At 43.1% G+C, this 27,961-nt stretch overlaps 1 protein-coding gene across 3 annotated transcripts; it reads right to left on the bottom strand.

Annotated features, from left to right (window-relative positions):
* LOC8077347 (DNA-directed RNA polymerase III subunit 2) lies at nucleotides 152-27,758 on the bottom strand. 3 transcript variants are annotated; one of them, XM_021449475.1, is made up of 39 exons: nucleotides 27,353-27,758; nucleotides 26,839-26,880; nucleotides 26,661-26,763; nucleotides 26,199-26,320; nucleotides 26,020-26,112; nucleotides 24,438-24,504; nucleotides 24,265-24,355; nucleotides 24,114-24,166; nucleotides 23,881-23,945; nucleotides 23,672-23,777; nucleotides 22,594-22,704; nucleotides 22,359-22,418; nucleotides 22,211-22,240; nucleotides 21,949-21,999; nucleotides 21,769-21,867; nucleotides 19,989-20,048; nucleotides 19,831-19,920; nucleotides 18,803-18,904; nucleotides 18,610-18,720; nucleotides 18,372-18,488; nucleotides 17,547-17,663; nucleotides 17,385-17,465; nucleotides 14,962-15,066; nucleotides 14,808-14,888; nucleotides 14,585-14,731; nucleotides 14,465-14,509; nucleotides 14,136-14,213; nucleotides 13,921-14,060; nucleotides 7,118-7,217; nucleotides 6,885-7,003; nucleotides 6,627-6,762; nucleotides 6,419-6,549; nucleotides 5,289-5,414; nucleotides 5,152-5,207; nucleotides 4,701-4,771; nucleotides 3,747-3,831; nucleotides 3,552-3,655; nucleotides 2,139-2,267; nucleotides 152-565 (listed from the first exon to the last, which is right to left on the bottom strand). In XM_021449475.1, the coding sequence occupies exons 1-39, from the start codon at nucleotides 27,385-27,387 to the stop codon at nucleotides 515-517; spliced, it is 3,510 nt and encodes a 1,169-aa protein (XP_021305150.1). In that variant the 5' UTR covers nucleotides 27,388-27,758; the 3' UTR covers nucleotides 152-514. The 3 variants fall into 3 exon arrangements, with proteins under 3 accessions (XP_021305150.1, XP_021305151.1, XP_002436683.2); XM_021449476.1 differs by having other exon boundaries at nucleotides 209-565; nucleotides 26,839-26,979; nucleotides 27,353-27,757; XM_002436638.2 differs by lacking the exon at nucleotides 26,839-26,880 and having other exon boundaries at nucleotides 209-565; nucleotides 27,353-27,757.

Below are 27,961 nucleotides of genomic sequence, written 5' to 3'. Positions count from 1 at the left end.
CTTAGCTGAGGCTAGATGAGGCAAGGCAACGCTGATAAAAGAAAAACAAGCATGCCATAACTCGCTCGGTCGTCGCAGGCACGAGATTATTATTTCTTTTTTCAATGGCTTTGGCTCAAACCGAGTGTAATATTATTGTGCCAATCGATCATTTTGACAATAATTTTTTTATTAGGTTGCAAAAACTTTAGGACATGTAATTTACATGGGTTCGTCACAAAAAGATTCGTTCATATATGATAACATAGTAATGGGGAAAAGTTACACATATCATTTAGGCATAGCATGCTTACATATATACAACAATTGCGTCCAAAATAAATCTGCTACACCTTCGCGGGACAAGCCCGCACCTACGTGGTTTATCTGGCTTCTTGACCCGTTGCAAAGCCCTATCAAAGAGGACTTTAATTTACAAGGGGCGTTTTATCATACTTCAGTTAAAATTGGCCACTTTCCCGGTATTTTGTTTTGGATAGCAACGTTCTGGTCCAGTTCCAGCATCTATCGTGTATTACACTTCAGTTAACTTCAAGCGTGGAACAACATTCATTGCATGCAATTCCTGAAATAGAAAATCAAACAAAGTGAATGAACATAACCAAATCAACAAATGAGGAGATAGCTATACCTACCATACATTCATTGAACGCAGCATGGCATAGCTATACCATACATGTACTAGCAAAATTAGTTAAGGTAATGCTTGACTTGGCCTTGTTTAGTTCCAAAAAATTTTGCAAAATGAACACTGTAGAACTTTCGTTTGTATTTGACAAATATTGTCCAAATATGGACTAACTAGGCTCAAAAGATTCGCCTCTCAAATTACAGGTAAACTATGCAATTAGTTATTTATTTTATCTATATTTAGTGCTCCATGCAAGTGCCACAAGATTCGATGTGACGAGGAATTAAAAAATTTGGCAAAATTTTTTGGGAACTAAACAAGATACTTTCCCCTACCAAGAAATGAGATTTATCATTTTGGGAATGGGACCGATACCAGGATAGTTCATTTGGTTAAGTGGATTGTAGAATTTTGTGCAGGCAGATTTATATAAAGTCTACTTTACCCCTCAAACTACCTCTCAACTTCGAAACTGGATGTAACTTTCCAAAACTGTTCAAATAACCCCCTTGGGCGGTTTTCGACGGTGGTTCGCTACAGTAACTATGGTCTGCTACAGTGACAGCGGTTTTGTGTTTTTCAGCTGAATTTTTGAAAAATCGTAGTAAATCATAAAAAAATTATAAAATAAAAAATCCAATCTTGTTGGACTCCACATGAGTAGATCTACACAGTGAATATACAATATGACATACTTTAGTACAAAGTTTTTGCTATAGATTTTACAGAAAATGCATTAAAGTATGCCATATTAGATATTCACTGTGTAGATCTACTCATGTGGAGTCCAACAAAATTGGATTTTTCCATTTCATGATTTTTCTATGATTTACTATGATTTTTCAAAGATTCAGTTGAAATAAATAAATAAAAAAAGACAAAACCATTGCCACTGTAACAAAACCATAGTTACTGTAGCGAAATCACCGTTGAAAACCATCTAAAGGGGTTATTTATTTGAACGGTTTTGGAAAGTTCAGTGGATAATAAGGGGGTTAAGTTGTCCACCCCCCATAATTTTTTTTTTGGGGGTGGGGAGGAGTTGAAGTAGACTGTAGCATCTCCATTGACGAAAATGCATATAGCTCTAACATGTATTTGTCTAAAAAAACTGCAAAAAAAACCTATGCATGCAACCAGTCAAATTCCAAATGTACCACTTCAGACTTGTGAATAAGGCTTAAAACATCACTGCACTTCATTTGTGAGTAGTAGCATAATATCAAGGTGGCAACGAAGTAAAGAGTAAAAAAAAAAGGTCTAGGATTTCTCCAATTAGAGAGAAGGCTAAAACAACCTACATTTTGGGGCTAAACATAGTAGTCCATATAAGATACTAATCTTAACAAAAATTCAAAAACAAATGATCTGTGAATACATATACCTGAAAAAAAAATTTGTTCCTAATTTTTTGTGACAATTAAGAAGTCTTAGAAAAAACAATTATTGCAGGGCCAAAATAAATCAGGTTCTATGATTAAAGCAATACATTACTCTTATGCAGTACCTGGAACAAAAGCTTGCAAGCATATGGCAGCCTCATCTTCGCCATATTTTCTCCATTTTTGCACATTGAACAGTATGATGTCTTCAGTTTATGATTGTAGTAGCCTAACAAGCCACATTTTCTGCAAACCTGAAAAGTATTCACATTCATACACGAGGTGAGGCCACAGCAATACCCATTGGGGAAAAAAAAGAGTGCTTCATGATACTGGTTGAAATAAGTAATGACATAAATAACAGAAATTATCAACTGGACTGGCCATTGGGCTAAGTTAGCTCCATTATTACAGTACTCTAATATGAATTACTCCATCCTGGTATATAAGGTGTAACCACCTCTGGTTTAAAGACCAAGAACGCATTTAATTCTCTCTCACAGCACTAGTAGTACTACATTTATGTTTATGAGAGAGCATGCCTTATATTATGGGACATGAGCAAAAAGTGGTTACGCCTTATATACTAGGACAGAGGGAGTAGATAAGACCTGATACAACAGTTTGTCTCTAACACCCACCCGTAGATTTTGCTAGGTGCTGAAGAAAACAAACATTTTGGAGATCGGTTAAAAAGACCATTATGCCTTTCTCATTTTTCTTTCCTGTTTCTCCCCAAGTCGGCACTTATCATCTCAAAACTTACCAGCAGACTCAGGTTTGTCTCTCAAAGCCTAAACTATTTCTAGTTCCACATTTTTTCTCAAAAACAAAATCAAATATGATATTAACAGAAACAGTATTGTGAAATGTAAACAAAAAGAAAAATCAATTGTCTCTAGTGTTTTTAATTCCTGCGTTCACTTTATTCCGTTGCCATTTTTATTGTCACTTTATACAAGAATTCAGAAACAAGCCCAAGTAGACGAGATTTTTGTTCTAGTGTAAATGGAAAGGAGGAGTATGACGTGGCTGGCATCCAAGATGACCAAGACGCTGTATGCAGAGATGTAATGCTCTTTATCTTGTCTGAGTTGAGAGGTGATGTAATCAGGATAGACTGTCAAGGTGCCTCAAACAAAGTAAACTAGTGGGATGTCCTAGGGAGTAGGGATCAAACAACATTATGTGTCCTGAAAAAGATTCACTTTCAAGACAAGAGGCCCAATGGTCAAGAGGCAAATTTATTCTTTGGCAAATATATATGATAGAGTACCATGCACTAGTCACCTCAAAGTGATGATCGATCCATCATACTTTTTAAGTGGGTTAACAAGAGGTGATATTTCTCTTAGAGTGGACCATTTCAAAGGTTGAAGGACTTAGATCCTTGCTTTTCGAGTTTATGCACAAAGTGACAGTCTAGGAAATGCTCAAAGATCCAGTATATTTCACTCCATAATACTATTAGAGTTTAGGCCACCCTGCATCATTCAAACGTCTAAAAAATATAAGTCACAAACTACTTCTGATATCACCTGGACTTGATAAGGATCACTTGACAACATTAGACGTTCAAATATTAGCATGCTAGCACCATATGCAATTAAACAATCACGTTCCATTTCACCAAGACGCAAGCCTGTAAACAATATTATAGAATGAGAATAAGATAATCAACAGGTACTGGTAAATATAGCCATATGACTACAGCGCAAGAAGATATTGCCAACCTCCATCACGGCTTCGCCCCTCAGTTGGTTGCCTGGTCAGTAACACCCGTGGTCCACTAGCTCGAGCATGCATCTTATCAAGAACCTAGAGAATCCATGTTTTAACAAAATTAGAATGGTACCAAAAAGAAATAATCCACCTTTAGACATCCAAATCTTGCCAAAGTCTGACACTGGTGTAGCAAAGATTGCTGTGCTGCTTAGCTGGGTGCTGTCGGGCGGATTAGTGTTCCATGAGCGTAGCAAACACATCAATGTGTACCACCACTTCATTAGGGAGTGCTTGGATGATAGAAGGATTTAGGTAATAACAGTGGCCCCACATGTTAATGAATTTGATCTACCCCTCAACCTTATCCTTTCTTTTACCTACTTGCCTCTCGTTCAATTTTTTTGGTAAGCTGTGTAATTTTGTTAACACTATCCATTATGTAGCCTCCTAATTTTAGCAAATTAGTTGGTGGACCAGACCATTAATGTGAGGCGTTGTCGAAACTGTCCTTGATCACAATCGTTGATTAGATCTTTTCCTAGAGTTTTGGACTGAGATCTTGCTATGTGGATTCAGATTACTTAACATGTCATCTCCTATCACACTAAGCTGCTCATTAAACACTTTATACTCATTCAACACTATTTCTTCTTAATGAAAAAATTGCTCAGCATGTCCCAAAAAAAACTTTGGAGGTTTGACTGGTAAACTTTTGCTGTGTCGATGAATATAGTCGATTCAAGTGAAAAACACTATTCTTCCATAATTTGGCCTTGTACCAACTGTTGGTAGAGAAAAGCTGGTTCATGATACACAATTGACACCAATTTATATGTAATGAATGCATTTAGAAACCTTGTGCAGTAATGTTATAGAGAGAGCCCAGCATAAAAATGACACAGAAGCAATAGAAAACAAAGCCTAACCAAGTTAAAGGAACAAAAGAATGGAACCATCATTACCATGTGCTTCAGTTTCTGATAGTAGATTGGTCCCATGAAGATGTATGCCTCAAGTGGCTGACCAAGAATTCCTGAGAGGAGAAACATTAAGACTGAAAAATTATGGCAGGAACATGAGTCGAGAACACATGTCAAGAAACAAGAATATCAAAATCGCGCTTTCCGAATTTACAAGATATTACATGACTAGAAGTAGTGTAGTACACTTGAAGCCATTAGCTTTTGTATATTATGAAGATTGTCCCCTTTTCCCAATGTAGCTTTTACACCAAATTTAATCGTAATATTTTTACATTAGCTTATTGCAAATTGGTGCAGCAATGACTCATTCAATCCACAAGTCTGCTACAGGACTATTGAGTTAAGTGCTTTCTAATTTTATCGAATCTAATCAATATATTTAACATGATAACTAAAGCTCAAGTATAAAGTAATCTGATATTAAGTATACCTGAGTACAAGAAATCTTTTCCATTATAGCTGAAGCCGTGCTTAATTAGAGTAGAGCTGGTATGCAAGAAATGGGTGTTAAAACTCGTAGTAATAAACACACTTACAGTCCCAAGATGACCAAATGCCAAAGTATACCTTATGTCTGCAACATTGTCAGCATTACCACTTGGCTCACCAAATGCACTGCCATAGTGAAATCGACCACAAGAAACACCAGCCTTTCCACCAAGAAGTTCAATCATTTTACCTATTGTCATACGACTAGCGAGCAAAACAAGAGTAAGGCAACCTTGAAATAAGCATAAAAACAGAAAATATAATCATACCAACAAAATCAATTTAGTTATATAAAACCTTGTAGCATTGGTTATTTTTGCATGCCCATGATCAATGGATCCTATAGGGCAAATATACTCCTAGAGGATCCCTCTCTATAGCGGCATACTCTAGGCAGCCTTGTTTATCATACTGTTATCGTTCATGGTATTGTTTTTGCAGTCCACATGTTGAGTCCATTTGTCAGTGCTCCTACTTAAGTCCATTTTGGGCATTGCCTCATGTGCTACGATCATATCAGCGCTTGTTCTATGCCCATGTCAGTCTGCTTCACCCTCATGCTTACTCAACAGGTCATCATTTAACAAGCATGAACTTCAAGCACTACCACTTCATTGATTACATTGTTTCATTAGTTGTTAGCTGATTCTGGCATTTCCTACCTCTTATAATGTGATAATTCTAAAACCATACAGATTGCTAATGATCCCATGAAGCATGAACTTACAAAACACATTAGTGCATGCCACTTTCACCCAGTCTCATTTTCATCAGAAAGCAATCTCTCCAGTATGTGCCTTCAAAATTGCAAGTGGCAATCATATTCAATTATAAGCACAAACTTCAGTGCTTCAAGTGCTCCACTTCCACCTTGAGTTTGAAGGGAATGTTAAGTTTATCAAGGTCCATAACTCCATATACTATAGACCCATATGGCTCATGCGGTTCTCTAATATAATGTCATCTCCACTACTGGAAACATCAACTTATAACAACCCCATAGTTAGTGACAGCAAAGAATGAGCTAAAGAACCCAAATTCTATATTAATTTGGAGCTAAGCTAAATACCTCAGATGGTATACAGTTACAAAATAAAACTACAATTACAATATTCATATTAATGATCATGAGAGAAGAAACTTCCTCAGATAAAAAGAGATAGGTGAGGAAAATAACAAAAATAAAACAAATAACAAGCAAATAAAACCTTGGGAAACCATGTGGATTCATGATTAAATCAGGACAGATTCCTCTCTCAGAGAAGGGGAAGTCTTCTTGCTGAATAATCGTACCACAAACACCTTTCTGCCCATGTCTGCTACTAAATTTGTCACCAACCTGAAATACAAACATGAAAGAAAAATTTTATATCCATCCATGCAAAAAAAAAGGTGCATGGACCATACAAACCATACCTCTGGCCTTCTAGTGTGACGAATAATACACTTAATGGACAACTTATCATTTGTATCTGAGCACAGCATTACACGATCTACGACAGTAGTCTCACCATCAACACCTTTGTAAATGGCAGGGGAGTCCTTGTAGCAACTAGATGGTAAAATTACAGGAAAGGGATATAAAGCATTCATCAAGACCAAAACTTAATAACCCCTAAAATTGAGAAGTGCACACATAAACAAGGAAAAGTACAAGGGGGTAAGAATCCTTACCTGTCTGTCAATGGCCTACCTATACCTTTTGAAGTGTTCATGGGAGTTTGCTTGTTCACATAGATATCATGATTGCGAATAATTTGACCAGGTGCGACAATTCCATCATCATCCAATGCCTTTCAATAAGTAACCATATTGTTAGTGTTAACTAGAACATGCTTAGGTGAGAAAAATGAAACAGTCTAAAAAAAAGTCACAGAATATGGGCAGTGACAACTCCATATCCTTACTCTCATATTCTGCTTCATCAAAACACCATCTTTATCTCTTTGGGGTTTAACAATCCTATCCGATACACCATCTACATAGTTGTCCTTTAAAACTGTGTACCTGTAAGTGGAAAATAACATATGTACAAGGGTTTTGCTATGGTACACCCAAATAACTGTGGACCGTTAATCTGAATGGATATAATAAAATATTACCTCCTAAGAGGTAATAAGAGAAATATTTTTTTATTTTGAGAAATAGGAAAATAAGCAAAATTTAGGTACAATATCTATCAATTAGATCTAACATGCATGCATGCAAACATGTAACCTCATGGATTTGTATGCATGTTTTCCAACATGATATGTAACGTCTTTCAATTAATTTGTCTATGAGTTCAAACTTGTCACAACGTTAATTTTACCTAGACATTAATCGTAATTTTTCTACAAACAAGACAAATGTATATGTGTATTCTAATTATTTATTGGTACTGGTATTTTAATTATTTATTGTACAATGTTAATTGTACCTAGACGTCAGTCGTATTTATTTTTTCTACAGCATAACAATGAGAAAATCAGTCTTGAACATATTCGTATTTAAATTATTTATTTATATTTATTTTCATAATGCCGACATGGTGTACCTGTATGTGTCAGGTCTGGCACGGTGCTACATCTGTATGCCTTTTGTTGAGTGCATGCCATTGATCGGTTTCTATAGCAACAAAGGAGCTATCTTTGGGTAGCAGATATTTTATACATTTGTTTAATTCGTTTCCTTTTATCCTTTTCTTTTTTTTCTAAATGTTTTAATTAATTAATAACTATTTTATTATTATATAGATCTCAAAAATCAATGGCTTAGATTTTTTTAAGATCTTACCTCTTATGAGGTAATAGTTGTACCTTAGCAAGGCCCTATGTACAGAAAACCAATAATATAATTTTCACTAAAAAAACAAAAAAAAATAATATAGGAGACCAACAGAACTAGAGACATGAAAGCAAATGTTAGAGTATGAGTGATGCAGGTCCATGTGGCTAGGCCCATGAGGCCCATGTATGGCAACTATATTGCCACCCTCGTTAGGGTTGGCCCATGTAAGGAAAACCCTAATTCTAACATAGTTCAGGCTAGTTTTTCTCCCTCCCTCCTACCAGCCGCCAGGCACCTTCCTGCGCCGCTGCCGGCCGGCGAGCCCCCCTGGTCCGCCGCCGCGGGCGCCATGGCAGGCCGGCCGCCTCCCCCTCCTCCTTTCCCAACCTACTTCGGCCAGTTCCCGACCCTTCAGCCCACCTGGGCGCAGCTGGCGACGGCCGCCGCCGCACTAGCTCCGTTGGCCTCCTCCTTCTGGAGCGGCCCTGGCCCCGACCGGCGCCGCCACCGGCCTTCCAAGGGCGAGCGCGGGCGCGCACGGCCAGACCGCAGCCGGAGCCTGGCCCCTTCCTCCAGGTGCGGCTCAAGGCGCGCCCCACCTACCTCCTCCCTGCGCGGCGCCCCTCATGACTGCACAGCCACCTGGGACGGGCGGCACTCCCCTGCAGCCGACCGCCGGCGACCCTCCTCTGCAGCCAAGCGCGGGCGCGGAAGGCCAGCCGCGCGTAGGCGCAAGGGGCTCCGAGGCAGTGGATGCAGCAAACACCGACACTGTCGTCGACCCTACCTCTGGCGCCACCGACAATCTGGTCGTGGGCGCCGTGGCTCCTCCCTTCCCCTTCGGCATGCCGCCGTGGACTCCAACCAACAGGATGGTGGGTGCAGGGACCAGCACCAACTCTTTCCCCGCTCCACCACCCCCATCGCTCAATGCGGCGCGACCCGACTCCGCCCTCGCCACCGCCCTTGTTGCTGCTCGGGCGGAGTTCGTGGCGGGACAGGCCCGTCTGCGGGAGGCCGCACTCGCTTGGGAGCGCGAGCGCGATGCAGCTGATGCCCTGGCCAAGCAGATTGCCGACTCGGAGCAGCTCCTCACCTCCATCTCCTCTGGCTTGGCGGGCACAGGGGCTGGAGCAGGTCACCCCTCGTCCACCACCGCGGTCCTCTGGCATGACCCGGCTGACCCACTCATGGCCCAGCTTCACTACCAGGCTGGAGGTGTCCAGAACATACGGCTCCTGGTCCCGGTTGTCCTTGAGCCGGAGTCGCCGGAGCCGGTGGCGGGACCTGGTCCTCCTCACCCTCCGCCGCTACGCCCTCGACGACAATGTCCTCCTCGACGACGTGGGCACGGTCCTGACCGCCTCGTGGCTGCGCCTCGACAGCATCGTCCTCTCCTGAATCCTGGGGACGATCTCCCTAGACCTCCACGACCTCGTCTGCAACACTCCGAGCGCTCGCGGGGCCTGGCTGGCACTTGAGGGCCAGTTTCTGGGCAACACCGAGGCCCGGCTCTACATCTCGATGCGAGCTTCCGGACGTTCGTCAAAGGCAACCTCTCTGTCAGCGAGTTATGCCGCAAGATGAAGGGCATGGCGGACTCTCTCGCTGACCTTGGCTGGCCCGTGGAGGACCGTATCCTGGTCCTCAACGTCCTTCGCTGGCTCAGCGATCGCTACGCTCACCTTCGGACGTGGATCACTCGTCAGCGACCTTTCCCACCTTCCTGCAGGTCCGTGACGACCTCGTCATGGAGGAGCTCCAGCAAGGACTTCAGGTCGTATCGGCCTCCGCGCCGGGGACCTCGACCTCCTCGACTGCTCTCGCCGCCACTCCCCCACCGCGTCCGTCCACTCCATCGTCGTCGTCTCTTCTTGGTTCTCCTCCCGGGCCGAGCGGGGTGGGGGGGGGTGGCCGTGGCGGCCGCCGTCGCCGCGGCGGGGGACGTGGTGCAGGCCGTGGGACCAACACGACGCCTACACCTCAACGGGGTGCACCCTGGCCATCCTTGCACAACCATGGTCAGGGCGCATCTCCATGTGGCCGTTCCATTCCGGTGGTGAGCCACGCCTGGAGGCCATGCTCGCTGGTGCTCCCCCGGGTTCCCCTCAGCGACCTCGTGGGCAGCCTCTCCAAGCGCATACACCGCTTCCTCGTGGCCTACTCTACCCGGCACCTTGCCCGGGCGTGTCGGTTAGGACCAGGCAGTCTTGGCCCACTCCTTCAGCACCATAGCCTTGTCACCACCTGTTGGGCCGGAGTGGGTCACTGATTCTGGGGCTACTTACCACACCACTCCTAACCCCGGTATACTTTCTTCTGTTCATCCTCCGTCTTCCTCTCTTCCTTCGTCCATTATGGTCGCTAATGGGTCGTGTCTTCCTGTCACTTCTATGGGTGCCGCGGCCCCCATGGCTCTTTTCGTCTTTCTGACGTTCTTGTTGCTCCTTCTATGATTCACAACCTTCTTTCAATTCGTCGTTTTACAGCTGACAATTCCTGTTCTATGGAGTTTGACTCTTCTGGTCTTACTGTGAAAGATTTGGCTTTCCGGCATCCTCTGCTCCGATGTGATAGCACGGGGCCCTTTTACACTCTTCGCTTTCCGACATCTGCCTCGCCGCCTTCACCTGTTTTGTCAGCTGCCTTCGCCACTACTACTTCCTCCACTACTTCGCACCGGTGCCTCGGCCATCCTGGACGTGACGCCCTGATGCAGCTCAGTCGTAGTTCCGATATTCGATGTACTCAGCCTCACGATGAGCATTTGTCATGTGTGTTAATTGGGCCGTCATGTTCGTCTTCCTTTTCATAGTTCTTCTCATGTGGCCCGCATTTTTGACCTTGTACATTGCGACTTATGGACATCTCTTGTAATCAGTATTTCTGGATACAAATACTATCTTGTGGTGGTTGATGATTATTTGTATTATTCATGGACTTTTCCTTTACGTGCGAAGTCTGATGCTTTCCCCACGATCCTCCACTTCTTCTCTTGGGTGTCCACACTGTTCGGCCTCACCATAAAGGCCGTCCAATGTGTCAATGGTCGCAAGTTTGATAACTCCACCTCCCATGCCTTCTTCCTCTCTCACGGTGTCTAGTTGCGCATATCTTGCCCATATACCTCCTCTCAGAACGGCAAGGCTGAGCACATGATTCGCACCACAAACGACACCGTGCATACTCTTCTGCTTCAAGCCTCGCTTCCTACTCGCTTCTGGGCTGAGAGCTTGCACACCTCCACCTACCTCCTTAACCGCCTTCCTTCCGCTGCCTGCCCAACTCCCACGCCACACCACGCTCTCTTCGGTACCCCTCCTCGCTACGATCACATTCAAGTCTTCGGGTGTGCGTGTTACCCGAACACCATCGCCACTACTCCCCACAAGCTGGCTCCCTGTTCGACTCTCTGTGTCTTCCTTGGGTACTCCCCGGATCACAAGGGGTACCGATGCTACAACCTTACCTCTTGTCGCATCCTCATCTCTCGCCATGTGGTGTTCGATGAGTCTGTCTTCCCCTTCTCCACCACCACCACTCCCGCCTCCACCCCGGACCTTGACCTATCCTCTATGTTTCCTACTGACCCGGTGGTTGAGCCACCTTTGGCGTTGTTTCCTACAGGTACTGCTACGCCGTGCCCCAGCCCGTCGGTCGCCCGTGACACCACGGGGCCTGTACCCGGCCCAGGCCTCGAGGGGTCACCTTCCGGGCTGGCCCCTACACACGACACAAGTCTTGGGTCAGCGACTCCGACTCCGGCCCCACCGACACGCTTTGCCTAGCCGGTGCTCGTCTACTAGCGATGTGCCCACGCCGCGGGTCCCAGACAAGCGACTCCGGCCCCACCGGCACGCTTCGCCCAGCCGGTGCACGTCTACCGATGACGTGCCCGGCCAGCGTCGCTGCCTCCATCGGCACCGGTGGCCCCCTCTTCGCCGGGGTCACCTACGCCATCGGCGGCGTCTTCTCCACAGGTGACACCGACACCGCCACCGAGGCCCCCAGCTACCCGTGTCGCGACACCGGTGTACCACCCTCCGCTTCTTCACCGACACCCGCGTCATGTTCACCCAATGGTGACGCGACACGCGGCTGGTACCCTGCAGCCCTAGGCTCTTGCAGCGATGCCCGGGGACTCACAGGTCTCCCCGGTACCCTCTTCCGTCCGTGAGGCCTTGCTGGACCCTCAATGGCGCCGCGCGATGGAAGAGGAGTACGTGGCCCTCCTCGCCAACTAGACCAGGGATCTGGTGCCTCATCCGCCGGGCTCCAACATCGTCACCGGCAAGTGTATCTGGACTCACAAGCGTCGGGCTGACGGCACTTGAGCGGTACAAGGCTCGCTGGGTTCTCCGAGGCTTTACTCAGCGCCCCGGCGTTGACTACAACGAGACTTTCAGCCCGGTGGTGAAGCCGGCTACCGTCCGCACGGTGCTCTCGCTAGCTCTCACACGCGAGTGGCCCGTGCATCAGCTGGACGTCAAGAATGCCTTCCTGCTTGGCGTTCTCACTGAGACAGTCTACTGCAGCCAGCCGACAGGGTTTGTTGACTCTTCCTGTCCCGACATGGTGTGTCGGCTCAACAAGTCTCTCTACAGCCTCAAGCAGGCCGCCCGGGCGTGGAACCATCAGTTTGCTGCTTTCCTACTGACCCAGGGGTTTGTGGAGGCAAAGTCAGATACTTCTCTGTTCATCAATCACCATGGCGCTGAGACTGCGTACCTGCTGCTCTATGTTGATGACATTGTCCTCACAGCCTCTAGTGAGTCCCTCCTTCGCTGGATCATCGCCTCTCTTCAGCAGGAGTTTGCTATGAAGGATCTCGGTGCACTCCATCACTTCCTCGGGGTCACTGTTGACGCTCATCCTGCCGGGTTACTCCTTCACCAGCGGCAGTACACTCTTGATATCCTGGAGAGAGCTGGAATGACTGACTGCAAGCCGTGCTCCACTTCGGTTGACACATAGGGCAAGCTCTCAGAGGCCGGGGGCACCCCAGTGACCAATTCAACTGCATATCGGAGTCTTGCCGGTGCACTTCAGTACCTCACCTTCACCCGACCCGACATCACCTATGCAGTTCAGCAGATATGTCTACATATGCATGATCCCCGGGAGCCACACCTCACTGCTCTCAAGCGGATCCTTCGCTACCTCCGCGGCACCATCGACTTCGGCCTTCCTCCTTCACAGGCGGTCGTCCTCCACCGAGCTTGTTGTCTACACTGACACCGACTGGGCCAGGTGTCCGGACACTCGCTGCTCCACCTCCGGCTACGCCGTCTTTCTAGGTGGCAACCTGGTGTCCTGGTCATCCAAGCGCCAGCCGGTCGTCTCCCGCTCCAACGCCGAGGCGAAGTACCGCGCTATTGCTAACGGCGTGGCTGAGGCTTCCTGGCTCCGGCAGCTCCTCGCCGAGCTCCATAGCCCTCTCTCCCGGAGCGCGCTGGTCTACTGCGACGTCGGTGCGGTGTACCTCCACCAACCCGGTCCAGCACCAGAGAACCAAGCATGTGGAGATCGATCTACACTTCATCCGGGATCAGGTCGCCATCGGCGATGTTCGGGTCCTACGCGTCCCAACCACCTCCCAGTTCACCAACATCTTCACCAAGGGTCTCCCGTCCTCGACCTTCACCGAGTTCCGATCCAGCCTCAACATCACCAGTGGCTAGTTGCGTCTGTGGGGGGCTCGTGTGTTGTACTTCTTTTTGTGTTCAGTCTGCAAACTCCGCTGCGCCGGTAGTTCAGATTGCGGGGGGGGTGTTAGAGTATGAGTGATGCAGGCCCATGTGGCTAGGCCCATGTATGGCAACTATATTGCCACCCTGGTTAGGGATGGCCCATGTAAGGAAAACCCTAATTCTAACAGCAAAGCACTTCAATCAAACAATCAAAACAAACTACATGGCACTGATTGGAAGTACAATATTACTTTTTCAATGCTATGCAACGGCCAAACCCTCGGTCAAGGGATGACTTGTTCATCACAATTGCATCTTCAATATCATAACCACTATATCCCATGACAGCAACAGTGGCGTTCTGCCCAGCACCAAGTTTATCATACCCCACCTGAAAACAAATTGCAGTAAAATATCCACCATACTGATTCAAAGAACAAGTGTGGGTGAGATTTTAGACACAAACCAACTCAATAGTTTTCGTCGTTAGCAGTGGACGTTGTGCATACACTAGTAAGTACAGTAGTGAATCTGCTCTGAACAACTGCAGTGCATTACAAAAGAAAATAAAACATTACTTTTGCCATAAAAGGTAAAGAACCTGAGAAAGAAGATAGAACCAGATATCACAGCATCAAAAGATCAAGCAAGTCATTAAATACAATATAAGTTTCTGAATATTCTGAATACATGCAATAATTACAACCAAACCAACCAATGTAGCATTTAAATCGAGAGATTTTTCAACAAAAAAATGCAACAATTAACTGGTACAAAAATTATGAGGTTCCTTGCCTGATTATATGCAATATTTCCCATCGCTTGCTTACCCATTGCACACTAAAATAAGTGAAATGTCAATAGAAAAATAAACCAAGAAACAATGAGATATATAATGATAATCTACATCCTTGCCTGATAAGTATTACGTGGAGATTGGTTGTGGTGTGGATATGGAATAAGTCCAGATACAACCCCTAAGATACTCAATGGCTCTATTTCAATGTGTGTGATGCTGCTTCTTTCAACATCATCTTGATCCATGTGCTCATACAACGCAATCTGTTTGAATCATATTAGTACACATCACCACAATTTGGATAACAAACCATAAAAAGGCAAAAGAATCATGATGTACCAGTGCATTGTTCTCTTCATTGACGTCAAGATATTCAATCAGCCCACCACTCAGAAAATCATCAAAATCATAGGTTCCATCCTGAGGGAAAACCAACTTATGAGAGAAAATAAAGGATGACAAGTCAAGAAATTATGGAACTCAAAATGCCGACCCTCAGTTTTGTCATGTGAGTCTCATCGATCCTTGATATCCCCATATCAGCAATTATAAGTGGGCGACAAACACGGCCACCATCAGAGGCAATGTGAACGCAACGCTATAAAAGCAGGTCCAAGGTTAGTATCTTGCAATTTATTCCTTAATAAAAAACATACAAAGCATTAAATTAAGATAACAAGTAAAAAAAGATTACATGTTTGACATGGAAAAGAACACATTCAAGAAGTGTGTCCCCCTAGACCTCCTTCCTTGGGACAGATATTGGTTCAGGTTAAGTTGTTATGACCTCAGCAGTGATCTATCTAGCTATCGCCAATTCGCCCTAGACCTCCCTCCATGGGCCATCAAGGTCAAGGCTATAGACAAAATCGGCCGAAGTTTTCTTTGGAGGGGAAGAAAAGAGACAAAGGTTGGACATTGTTTGATCGCTTAGACTAAAGTTTGTCGCCTCAAAGAGCTTGGAGGACTTGGTATTTCATGATCATAAATCCTTTGGATAGGCATTGCGGATGTAATGGCTTTGGCTTGCCAACACGCAACCTAACAAACAGTGGGCTGCTTTTCCTATCCAAGTTCATGCCTCAGTCAGGGCCTTTTTCCCAATTGACATGGTTACTGTTAGAGAACTGTAATTCATTACTTAGGCCAACCCTAACCAGGGTGGCCATATAGTTAGGAATACATGGGCCTCATGGGCCTGCATTACACATACTCTAACACCCCCCCGCAGTCTGAACTGCCGGCGCAGTGGAGTTTGCAGACTAATGTGGGTAATGGAAACACCACCTTATTTTCGACTGATAATTGGCTCGAAGGAATATCAATTGCTGGTTTGGCCCCTAATCTTCTTGCTTTAATCCTAAAGTGAAGAAGAACCAGCTTACTGTGAGAGAGCCCCTAATGGATCATCGATGGGTCCAGGATATAAGTGGTGGTAATGGTATTGCCCTCTATGATTTTCTTGATGTCTGGGACTTGGACACAATCGTGCAGCTGCATCCAAATGCAGAGGATGATCATCGTTGGAGATTCACAGAATAAAATCAGTATTCAGCAAAATCGGCTTATGTGGCCTTCTTCAATGGGGCTGTTAATTTTGAGCCATGGGAGTTTATTTGGAATTCTTAGGTACCTAAGAAGTATCGGTTTTTCCTATGGCTAGCAGCACATGATAGGTGTTGGGACTGATGATACACTTGCTCGCAGAGGGCTGCCTCATCCAAATCAGTGCCCATTATGAGACCAAGAGCAGGAGACAATTCAACATATTTTGACAAATTGTATTCTCTCGACGGTATTTACTCTTATGACGTTCTAGTTTAGCAGACCTCCCTCCACGGGTTGAGGATGAGGTATTCTGTGTGTGGTGGCTTTGAATTGATACTTTAATTCCAGGACATTGGAATAGCGGAGTAAACTCAATGATCAACTTAGGAGTGGCTTTGAATTGATACTTTAATTCCAGGACATTGGAATAGCGGAGTAAACTCAATGATCAACTTAGGAGCATGGACGATTGGGAGACACAGAAACGATTGTGTTTTAATGGTGCTGTACCAAATGTCCAGGTTGTTCTTAGAAGAATTTTTGAAGGGAACCTCTGGTGTAAGTCTGATGCAAAAGGCTTGGCGCAGCTTTGGGCTGCTGCCTAATAAAGGTCATTTTTAGTTGTTCTGTTTGAGTGTTTTATGAGTTTCAGGCATGTGTATTCTTTGAACAAGTAAGGTGTGGTGTGAATTTTGTCTTGTAATGTAAATTTTTTTTTCCTTCTTAATGCAATGAGAAACATAAATCACGGGACAACAAATTTGCAATATACAACATTAAGGCATAACTTAAAAATATTAAACCAGTAGAAATGCTGATGCAACCATTTTTGTTCACTTTTGTTGAAAAATATGATATCATAGGTCTTCTTATCTGAAAGTATTAAAGGCTTAGCAAGATGTCATACAAAATGCAATTCAGAAAAACAAGGAAATCAGTTTTCAGATCTGTGCTATACTTACCTCCCTAAGAAGTTCAAATGTATCTAGCTCTTCTATATGACTATATCACAATCCCATTCACTCATGAACTCATGACCAAATGGTATCCAACAAGAGTTTCAGGAGTCAACAGATCCAAAGTTCAGTTACAAGATAGTTTTCATGTATTGATTTCCCGTTTCGATAATTGAACATGAAATTATGAGTTTGTCTTGAAAATCTTGAAAAAGTAATTTCATATTAGTATATTTTTACTATATTTTAAAAAAATTGTATTCAGAGTTTTGTTTTGGGGACAGAGGAACAACTGAAAATTAATTTCCAAGTTTTGTTAGGATAATATCAGCTAATAAGTACACAACTTCTTTTGCATGATGGTCAGATTTGTTATATTATAACCTAATAGTTACAAAGAGAAAGGACATACCTGTTTCTCATTAATAAAAATGCTTACAAACTCGCCAATTACGTTGGATCGACGTAAATTCCTCAAATGAATAACAAGCCTCTGAAAGCATGAGACACTACTTTATAATGGAAGAAAAGTCAAATAAATAAACACGTATGTACGATCTGAAATGAATAAGACCTGAGGATCTTTGTGTTTCCCCAGTATTAATCCATTGAGCATGACCAAAAATGAACCCGGCGCATGAATTTCTTCAGATGATAGAAACAATAAATCCTCCACGCCTAGACTATGACACTACAGTAAAGAATGAACACAAATAAGAATAACAGATATAATATTATAGATAGACTGATGCACTTGATTATAATAGAAGTCGAGAAACCAAGTGAAAAGAGAGTAAGAAAATTTTGAATCGGCATACCAAGTTATAGTTACTAAAGCAAACAGACAAGTATCTTATGTAACTAAGGATCAGTTTGTGGTTGTTTTGCTGCTCTGTAAGGTCTGGCTAGTTACAGGAACTTTGTATTCAAGTACAGTTTTGCTGTTGTGGTGTCCAAAAGGTTGCTTTTGTGTAGTTATTACTACATTCAATACCGATCGTACTTGTATGCATTTTAAGCACTTTCAAAAGAAATTTAAGGGCACACCCAAAAAGATTGAGAAAGCTTGTAGCTGAAAACATTTAGAAAAGTACAATGCAGATTAAAATCTATACTTCTGCAATCAAGGTATTGCAGGATCTACTGTTGTATGCAACAGGTTTGAGATGGTAAACAACAAAGCGCGCTTGATAGCAATTCGGGTACTAAAGATTTTGATGCTAGAGTTGTTACAGAGCATGAAACTGCTATAGAAAGCTAGCTATCTAATCATGGTCTTTTTTTTTGGGGAACATATCTAATCATGGTCTTAATGGCCTATCGGATCATTAATGCACTCATATAGGCACAAAACATCAACACCAAAAAGTACAATTAAATGAACCAAAATATAACAAACCAGATCTATCAGTGGGCCCTCCTCTTGGTCTGTGGTGATATGAGAAAGCAAAGCTAAATTTTTTGTCAATCCACAAGCTTCTCCTTCAGGAGTATCACATGGGCAAAGCATACCCCACTGTTACAGATAAAATTATTACATTATTACACAGTATAGGAAGAACAGATGGGTTTTAACATTCTTGGTTTCCACGAAATTTTTCTCTATGATGTAGCAACATTGTAAGATTTCTCTTCACCTGGCTAGGCTGCAAAGCACGAGGACCACTTGTTTTACGAGTCTTCTCAAATTGGGGTGTTATCCGCGTCATGTAGCCTAAAGTTGCCATGTAGGATAGCCTTGAAAGAACCTTTAATCATAAGAAAAAAGGTTATATTTAAAAAAAATAACTGGGGGATAAATAAAAATCAAATGTATGGAGAACTTGGTACCTGAGATACACCTTTCCGATGCATCCTAAAACGTTTAATATCCCAATTTCCTGTGGAAATAGCCCTCTCCAAACCAAAGGTAATGGTGTCTTGCATTATCAACTGCAAAAAAAGGGAACAGTTATATAAACAAGACACCATTTCTGAGCATCCTAAGTGGTTAACAAATATGGTTAATGAGACAACACCCTCAGATATATTTCGAAAGGGGGGGTAATTTGATGATAAATTTGAGAGGGATTTGAAGAAAGAAGAGAAGAAAATCCTAGGCTAGCCATCTCTAACTATGAAAAGGAGGGGATGACACACGCGGCAAGGACGCTACCAGCATAGTGGTGGTGAAGGGCAGTAGCATGAAAGCCAGGGCATGGGTTGGCTTAATTCTTACTCTATCCAAAAAAGGTATGGCTCCCCGTATATTTATAGACGATCCTGCATAATTTTAGAGAGGATCCCATGATTTGGCAACCCCTAGTATCTAAAATAACTCTACCAAAATTAATGTGTAGGTAACCACGCTTTACAAGAGTGGGTCATTGTTAGTTACTTAGTTGCTACTGTCCACACGTGCTACCGACCTACCATGCACACTGCAATCAACAGTCAGCTTTTTTAACTTTAAATAATCAAGAAATAGTTCTAAAAGCTCTGATATCTTGTGTCGGTTTGGAAAAGAGTAACCAGTAATAAAACAGATTAAGCTCTGGTTTTGAAGTCAGCAAATAGGTCTTCCAAGAAGTATATGTTACCCAAACAAGCATATAATAATAGAAAAATATTAAAGCCCCAGCAAGGTTCTTAGATCGTCCACACAAATTGCCAACCAAAGACAACAAGGTTATGCAATTAAAATGATAAAACTTACGATATTACAGCTAGAAATGTAACCTGTCACATTGGGTTATTACAGCAATATTAGATATTCAGAACTCAGGTGAACCTTTTAGGTGATTACAACATTGCAAGAGTAACAGAAGGCAAAATGGGAACAAATGAATATCCATAAATGTGCACTTGCATCCTATTACCTGGCTAAAATCCAAAGGACTAGAGCGAGTTTTGTCACTATTTTTATTCATGCGCTCCACAGCTTGGGAATTCATTGTTTTGAATAAATCCTTCAAAAGAAACACCATAAGAAACAAAAAATGTAATATCTAATAAAAACTATGAGGAAAATATGCACCTCAAAAAGAAGGGATATTAGTTGGCCAGATAGCTCAAATCTCTTATTTCCAACATAATCCTGGAAAATGTGAGAAAATATGTCAACTAGATGATAAGTATGTGGTCAAAAAATCTTCACCCTTCTTTTCTAAGTAATATTCAAGGACAAATGTTGTAGTAAATCACCATCCATCACTCCATGTGTCCATTACTCACAATCAAGGTATATTTTATTTATGAGCTCAACAAACATAAGGCACATTTTGTTTCTTTGCAAGAAAGAGTAGACCATAAAGAAAGTACAAGACAATTTTTTTTTTGAAAGCCAACGGGAGGGACGAAGAGTCCCTAACTGATATATTTCCAAAGATTCTGGTGTGTTTCCGGTGGTAAAAGGTTAGGCATTGTAGCCTTGAGTCATACAGATCTCAGCAAAGAGGGGGAGTAAGATTACATCTGAAACATGAGCCTCCAATATGAAACTTAACAGGCTTTTTGTATGGGTAGGCAGCACAGCCATAGCTTCGCTGTCTCTCTGCAGGCTGCAAGTGCTCAACATTTGGTGCTTGGGACCTGAACACCACTCACTGTGTTTCCACAGTTCCCAGCAGCAGAGCAGAAGGGGGCTTCCTTGGGTACTTGGGTACTCCTGGCAGGGCTGTGGTGGCCCACAGTTCTTGCACACATGGCAATCATGTATGGGTTCCATCCGATTCTCATCCAGAAGGCTCGAGTGAACGGACACAGGGATAATGAGGTCTGCGTCCTCACCATACCACAGGTGTCTATGTCAAAGACATTCTTCTTTCTCAGGTTGATCTTGCACTGGATGCAATTCTGAATCAGAAGCCAAGGAAAGAATTTGACCTTCGGTGGGGCATAGTTGCACCAGACGAAGGCATACGACAGGTGCATATAGTTTCAATCTGGACAGAGGCCTTGTAGATGAGATTGGTGGAGTCGATGGTCTTCATCTTCAAAGAAGCATGAGCGCATGTCCGGGTTGTCACTCAGGTTCACACCTAACAGCATGGACTCCAGTTGGCGCAGCTCCATTGCCACATGCCGGCTCAAGCGTGGTTGGAATTGTGTTGCAAGTCCAGAAGACAACTTCCTCAACTGAAGCTCCTTCTCTCAGGAGGTGGCTGTGTAGAGCTGGCAGTTGCGAGGACAGCGGCTGGTCACCAATCCACTGATCTTTCCAGAAGAGGTGTCTTGCCCATTGCCCACCTGAACATGTGAGATCTGACAGTAGGCCAGGAGGAGGCCCCGAAGGGCATCCCAATGGTTTCCAATGAGCACTCCATGCAGGTCAGCAATGACAACTTCCTCTTTTGTCCCACGACGATTCTCCAGGGTGGTGCAGCCGGTGCAGCAGTTTCATCAGTAGGCATGTGTTTTGTGTGTCTAAGAGCATCTGATGCCAAGCCCGCCATCTTCCTTCAGAGTACACACTCTCTCACGCCACTAAGCACTTGGCGTCGGAGTACAAGACAAATTTAGAACTCTGTATTAAGTCAATGATTGTTACGAATGTAATTTTCCTTTTCTTTGGGTCACTAGGTCAACCCAAAACACACAAACAAAACTGAGTGACCCAGAACCACCCATCGGGTACCACTTCATCCGAACTAACCTAACTCCCTATAAAAAAAACTAACCTAATTCTACCATATGGACACAAAGATTCTGCATGATTTTTTTAGTAAGAGTTGGTAAACAAAAAAATAGCTTTAGCTGATAGAAAAATATTTTGAGTCCTCCACTTAAGTGATATATGGGGTCATCATTGAACTTGCCTTATCATCAAAGGTGTCAGAATTTAAGATTGCATCCAGCATGCGCCTTAACATTACAGCAGTGTATATACACTTTGGCCGTAGGTTCCCATCTTTAACCTAAAATAGAGATTTGCACGTGTATGAGCTATGACATTAATTTCAATTTTGACTTGCAATAAGTAAAAACATTTATCTCACCGGCACATGGGCAATAAACACATCATGGAGGATTGAGTTTGACCGACCTTCCTGAAAGTGAGAAATCAAGAAAAACAAATATAGATGGTTTCACAACAACAACAAAAAATGATGTGCATTTTGGATGCATACTTTTAGACAGGTACAAGAAACAGTAACTTTATTGATTAATAAGAAGCTGAATTCTCAGCATCAGCTCCTCATCCTTAGAAATCAATTTCCCAATGGAAGAGCCAAGAAGAGAGGTGTGGTCAAGAATTACCTTATTATTTGTGGCACCAGGATACATCACCTGCACAAATTGTATACAGTAAACCAGCCTGTTTGGCATAATTCAAAACGAGAAGAATGGCTAAACAGCATAACCGATCAATGATGTTAAGTTAATGATTTTTATTTTGGTGTTTCACCTTCTCATCCATGTACTGCAGGGCTTGCTGACGTGTATATATTCTCTCTGAAGCACATTCCTAAGCAATAATGAAACATTTAATTAGCCAGAGACATAAGATATAAATAAACTATTGAGAAAAATGAAAAAAAATGGATGACAAAAAATATTAAACACTTAGCACAGGCTTAAAATCAAATTACCAATTATTGAGGTACTATCCATTTTATCATGGCTATTTAAAAAATAGTTACCTGAATAGATGGAAATAGGAGATCTCCATATCTTGGGTCCCTGCCAACCATTTGTACAGCCTCCTGATCACTTTCCATTCCCATCGCTTTCATCACCACTATAATAGGTATCTGCAAAATTCAAAAGCTCAGAAATAGTGATAGCTCACCAACTTAGGCACTCAATATTATATTAGGATCCAAAGAACTCACACACATTTATTACAGAGGCATCAAGTGTTAATCAAAAGATAGATAAGGCAACTAAGGTCAACATGCTATATATGAAATGAGATGGTCCATCATTTAAATTTGAGGTCAGTTCAATACATTACAAGCATTTATAAAATGTAAAAATAAACCAAAACTCATGACTAACAAGTGGGCTTGTGGCCATTGAACAGTGACACACTGATGCCATTGTCCAACTCAGGCAGTGCATGTAATATCATTAAGATCTATGACCCCTTAAATTTCTCTCAGATTTAGGAGGGTCAAATATATATAGTAACCAGATTTAATGTAGGAATGGAACAGGTTGAACCGTTGAAGCATGACATCCTGATTACATTAGGAGAGCAAACTTTAGAAATTTAAGTAAGGCAATCAGCTAGTTGCTAAGATAGGGTTTATAGCTTAATCATGGAGGTTCTCAGCTAGTTGCTAAGATAGGATTCATAGCTTAATCATGGAGGACTGTTTAAGTCCTATTCTGCCAATGCAAAGCAATTAAGAAAACAAAGGAAATTCCATTGCTCATAGGTGAACGGGTTCTCCTATCAAACAGCCATCCCATAGCTATTTCTACCATTTCGAAATAATCAAACGAACCCCCAGTTGTTACAAAATAATGGAACCAAAAGGCCTGCACAAACTGATGCTTTTTGTATTTGAGGATTGAGATTTAAGTTCAGCTCTGCACTTAGTTAGCACTGCATGTTTGAGAAAAAAATGAAAAAATATCCAAAGCTTCAAATGAAGAATGTCACCAATCAACCCAGTATTTCAAAATGAATTAAAACAATGAAGTATTCCAACATGAACTGATACATAAAGTGGAAAAACTCATTAACAGGACAATGGAGTACATAAACCATACTGGCTTGGTGAACTGATTCAGCTGTAGATAAATCTTCCCCTTATCCATAAGAACCACCGTCTTGCTTTTTATTGCATGTGTGCTACTGGTAACAGATGCGATCACCCTAGTTTGATGTGTGTGACAGTAAGGAAAACAATAAATGTCTAATATTACAGTTGCGATACAAAAATAGTATATTCTAAAGTAATCAAATAACTTAATCAAACCTTCCTTTGCTATCAGTGTCAACAATAATACGATTCTTTGATAGCTGTTCTTGAATTAGAATGACCTGAAAATTAATATGTCACAAGATCATTAATACACACAAGAAGCAAATACAAGAGCATTGAGCAGTTAATGGCCACAACTATGGTTTACAATCAATCATAGCACACAGAACACGGACCACATCAAACCAGCAAGAAAAGAAGAAAATTACAGCACTTTTTTATGTTACCTTCTCCGTTCCTTTGACAACAAAGTAGCCACCAGGATCAAGAGGGCACTCACCTGGCATAACATATTGATGAGACCATTAAAACAGCAAGACAAAAGGTTACAAAGTTTTAGTAATGAAAATATTTTTTAGGGACAAGAATTTAATATACCATATTTTGCTAGTTCATCTTCATCCATTTCATTCAGAATGCAGGCAGAGCTTCTTAGCATAATAGGCATGTAGCCAATGATAAACTTATTCTGAAGAAAAAAGGAAAATAGAAGGCCAACTTAGTTACCAAATCAAATAAACAAACGGGTTTTCAGTCAGGTGGATAGGTACCCTTCTTTTCACTACATGCTGCTTTCCAACAGTGTATTGGATATCAACTTCTATAGGAGCAGAATAACTGAAAGAATAAAGGAAATTTGAGCAAGCACGACAACTTGATAGGTCAAATAGAATTTAAACATGCAGAAGCATGCGCCAGAAACATAAACCACCACTGTACCACCAAGATTGTCAAGCTATTGGTGTTCAACGGATCTACAAATGCCACCATTGATCAGCATGTCAAGCTTTCACGTTGCAAACCAAGAGCAATCCTCCCTTGGTGCTTCACGAAACATCTCCCACCACTATGCGCTATCATGCATAATGAAAAGTTAACTGCCTATCTCTCTATCCATTCAAAAAATCCATCAAGTCAGATTGACCAAGTTTTCCACATCACTCTATCTTCAACAACCATCCTAGCACTCTTCATGCCGTCCTCCCATGGCTAAGGTTTGTGGCAGCCAAGTACTAGTGATTGTACCACCCTGGAACTTGGGTGTAGAAGCGACCACTTCAAGATGACAACGGGGAATTCCCAGTCGGGTCCAGCCTCCCCATCCTCGTCCCTGCGGGGTGAAAATTTCCCCATCCCCATCCCCACTAAGACTCATGGGGGACATTTTCTCCCCATCCCCGTTCCCCGCGGGGATTACGTACTGGACAAGGATCCCCATCCCCACTACAGGATAAAAGAACTGCTCAAATCGACAAACCAAAAGTGTACAAAATACTGAAAAAAACTCATCTTGCAGCAACATCAAACAAGACTGTAGTTTATAGATCACAAATCCCATTTATGGACTCCAACAATCCAACTCACAACTCCCTAGGTGGCCAAAATCTAATGCAGATCTCACGAATCACAAGTGACATTGTTCAGCACCTTGAGTCCTTGACGTTGCCTTCCTGTAGAGTGCAGACCAGAGCAAAGAGAGAATTTGGGTCTCCGGACTGAGCAGAGAGTGAGAGAGAGAGCAGAGAAAGCCAAAGGAATTTTTTTCTCCCTTCTTTGTACTGTTCCTCTTTTCAATGGTGCACAATTCTCTTGCATGTTCGAGAAAAAAAAGGGAAGGTACACAAAACAGGGCCAAAGAACATCACCACGTTGGCAGGAAAGGAAAGAGCTAGACAGGGCAACAGGCGGCTCACTAGAGGCAACAAGCAAGAGAAGAATCTAGGACAACCAAGAAGCTCTGGTATCATGTTAGCAATAGCACATCTCTGTTCAATATGCCCTTAAGGCTAATATATAACTACAAGAACAACTCATCTCTGTTCAACATGCCCTTAAGGATAATATACAACAAAAAGAGGTGTATGCATACACAAATACAAAGAAACATATAAACATTGAAGGAAATGTAAACAAGTATATATATTTACATCTAACATCATCTACAGTAGGAAATTTGATGTGGACCGCCCAAATTATGTTAGGCAAGAAAACAATACCAGAGCCATAACAGTCCCACATAAATCTTTTGCTTATTCCATCTAGCTCTTCTTTCTTAGTTTTGCAAGTACAAACTACATACCGAAAATGAGGAAATGAATTTAAGTTCGGAATACGAGGAAATGTAAGTCTTACGTGCGGTCAGTAAGGCGACAAAGATGTGGTGTGATAGATTCAACGTTACAATTTTCATATATCGAGGGCATGCCAACACGCACATCAAGATACCTGCAATGTGACCAACAAAATACATACTTAATAACAATAGTCAAAAATATAGTTAGAATACATATTACACAAATTGACGAGCATACCTAAGGTAAATGGATGGATCATTGCGCGCCTCAATTCTATTGTTTGCCTCAACGATCTTCTTGATTCCTTTGTCGATAAAGTAGTTAAATGAGTCAATGTGCTCCTTCACAAGCCCTCTAACCTGGTGTTTCCATCAGAGAGAGAGAGAAAATAAATCAAACACAAGCTTCAAACTGAATAGTCGTTGGCACATAAAAAAACATGTGTATGAGTTGATATTTGAGTCACGAATTAGACATAGATACAAGATAACCCAAGTATGGAACAGAGCAAGGAGCTAATTTAATCTGCGGCAAACAGAGCGAGGAGCTCAGAAGTGCATATGACTGTAACAATAATCGGATTAACACACACCTACTGCTTGATCGCCCCAATGCAGGGAGCACTAAAAACTGAGTATGACAAAATTGTTGGACAATAAATCAACAGGCAGCACTGCTGAATGAGAACGTCATGCTGACCTTGAGGAAGGCCGGGAGGAGCGCGAACTTGTCAACAGGCTTCCTGACCGGCGCTGCCAACGAATGGTAGGTTGGTAATGGCATTGTATCGACCACCTTGCCGCTGCACGAAGAAAAAAAAGGAAGGAGAGGTGAGGGTTTGGAAATGTCGAGGCGGTTTGTGGTGGAGGCGAGCTACCCTTCGTTGTCGCCTTTGGCGAGCACGGCCATGGAAGAGGAGCTTGAAAGCAGAGTGCGGAAAGTTATTAGGACCGGACTGGAGATCGAACCGGCGAGGTTGTCGGTTCACTAGCCCAACCGTTTCAAACCGGTTGAACCACTGGTTCAATTGTTTTGGGCCAAACAAATCGAACCGGTATATATATTAATAATTGTCAGATGATAAACAATATAAATTTCAATGCACAACTATAAGGTTCATACATATGTATATATAGAATGACGTTCATAATTTAAACCATCAAGTGCCTGATAACAATAACATAATTTTCATCTTCAGACATAGTTCATACTTTAGACATCATAGAAATATAGAAAATATAGAATCACGGCTCACAGTTACAGAGTTACAGGAACACAACCTCGCAAACAATAAGCTTACTGAATATATCATTATCAGTGCATTCTGCATCGACACTAACAGGGAGCTGAATATATCATACTATTAATGAAAATCAAAGTAATGCAATTACCTGTGAATTGAGACTAGCTCACCATTAGCGGCCATGTCTCATGCCTGGTTCTGAACACTGGATGCAGAAGCTTGAAGAAGAATCAGAGCAGCTGCACGCAGCAGTATGGATCTCGATCCGCCGGCCGCTCCTTAGCTTTGCCCGCCGCTTCAGGAATCGCCCGCTGCCGCTATTTGCCAGCCGCTCGCCGCGGCCACTCGTCTCCCGCTGCTTACCGCCGCCGACCAACACAGCCGCTGCTTGCCCGCTGCTCGCTCGCGGTAGCCTGTTGCGCGCACGCTACCCAGGGGAGGGGAGCTGCACGCCGCCACGCAGGGGAGGGGAGCCGCACGCCGCTGCCTAGGGGAGGGGACAGGGGAGCCGCCGCCGCCGCCCAGTTGCCGGAGTGCGAATGCGAATAGAAGACGAAGGAAAGGCCCAGTTGCCGCTGCTTGGGGCCGTGGAGGAGGTGCGCCGCCTCTGCTTGGGCCGGGGGAGGAGGTGAGCCGCCGCTGCTTTGGCCAGAGGAGGAGTGTCAGGAGTCACCCAGGCAATGGGCTGGCATCAGGCCATGGGCCGAGTGGCCTACTGGGCCATGTCAATTGAGGAACAACACTACAAATGGGACAC

The sequence above is a fragment of the Sorghum bicolor genome, chromosome 10 (genome assembly GCF_000003195.3).
Source record: "Sorghum bicolor cultivar BTx623 chromosome 10, Sorghum_bicolor_NCBIv3, whole genome shotgun sequence".
In the NCBI taxonomy this organism is placed as follows: domain Eukaryota; kingdom Viridiplantae; phylum Streptophyta; class Magnoliopsida; order Poales; family Poaceae; genus Sorghum; species Sorghum bicolor.
The sequence above is the reverse complement of the archived record's forward strand: the minus strand, read 5'-3'. Positions and strand labels throughout refer to the sequence as shown.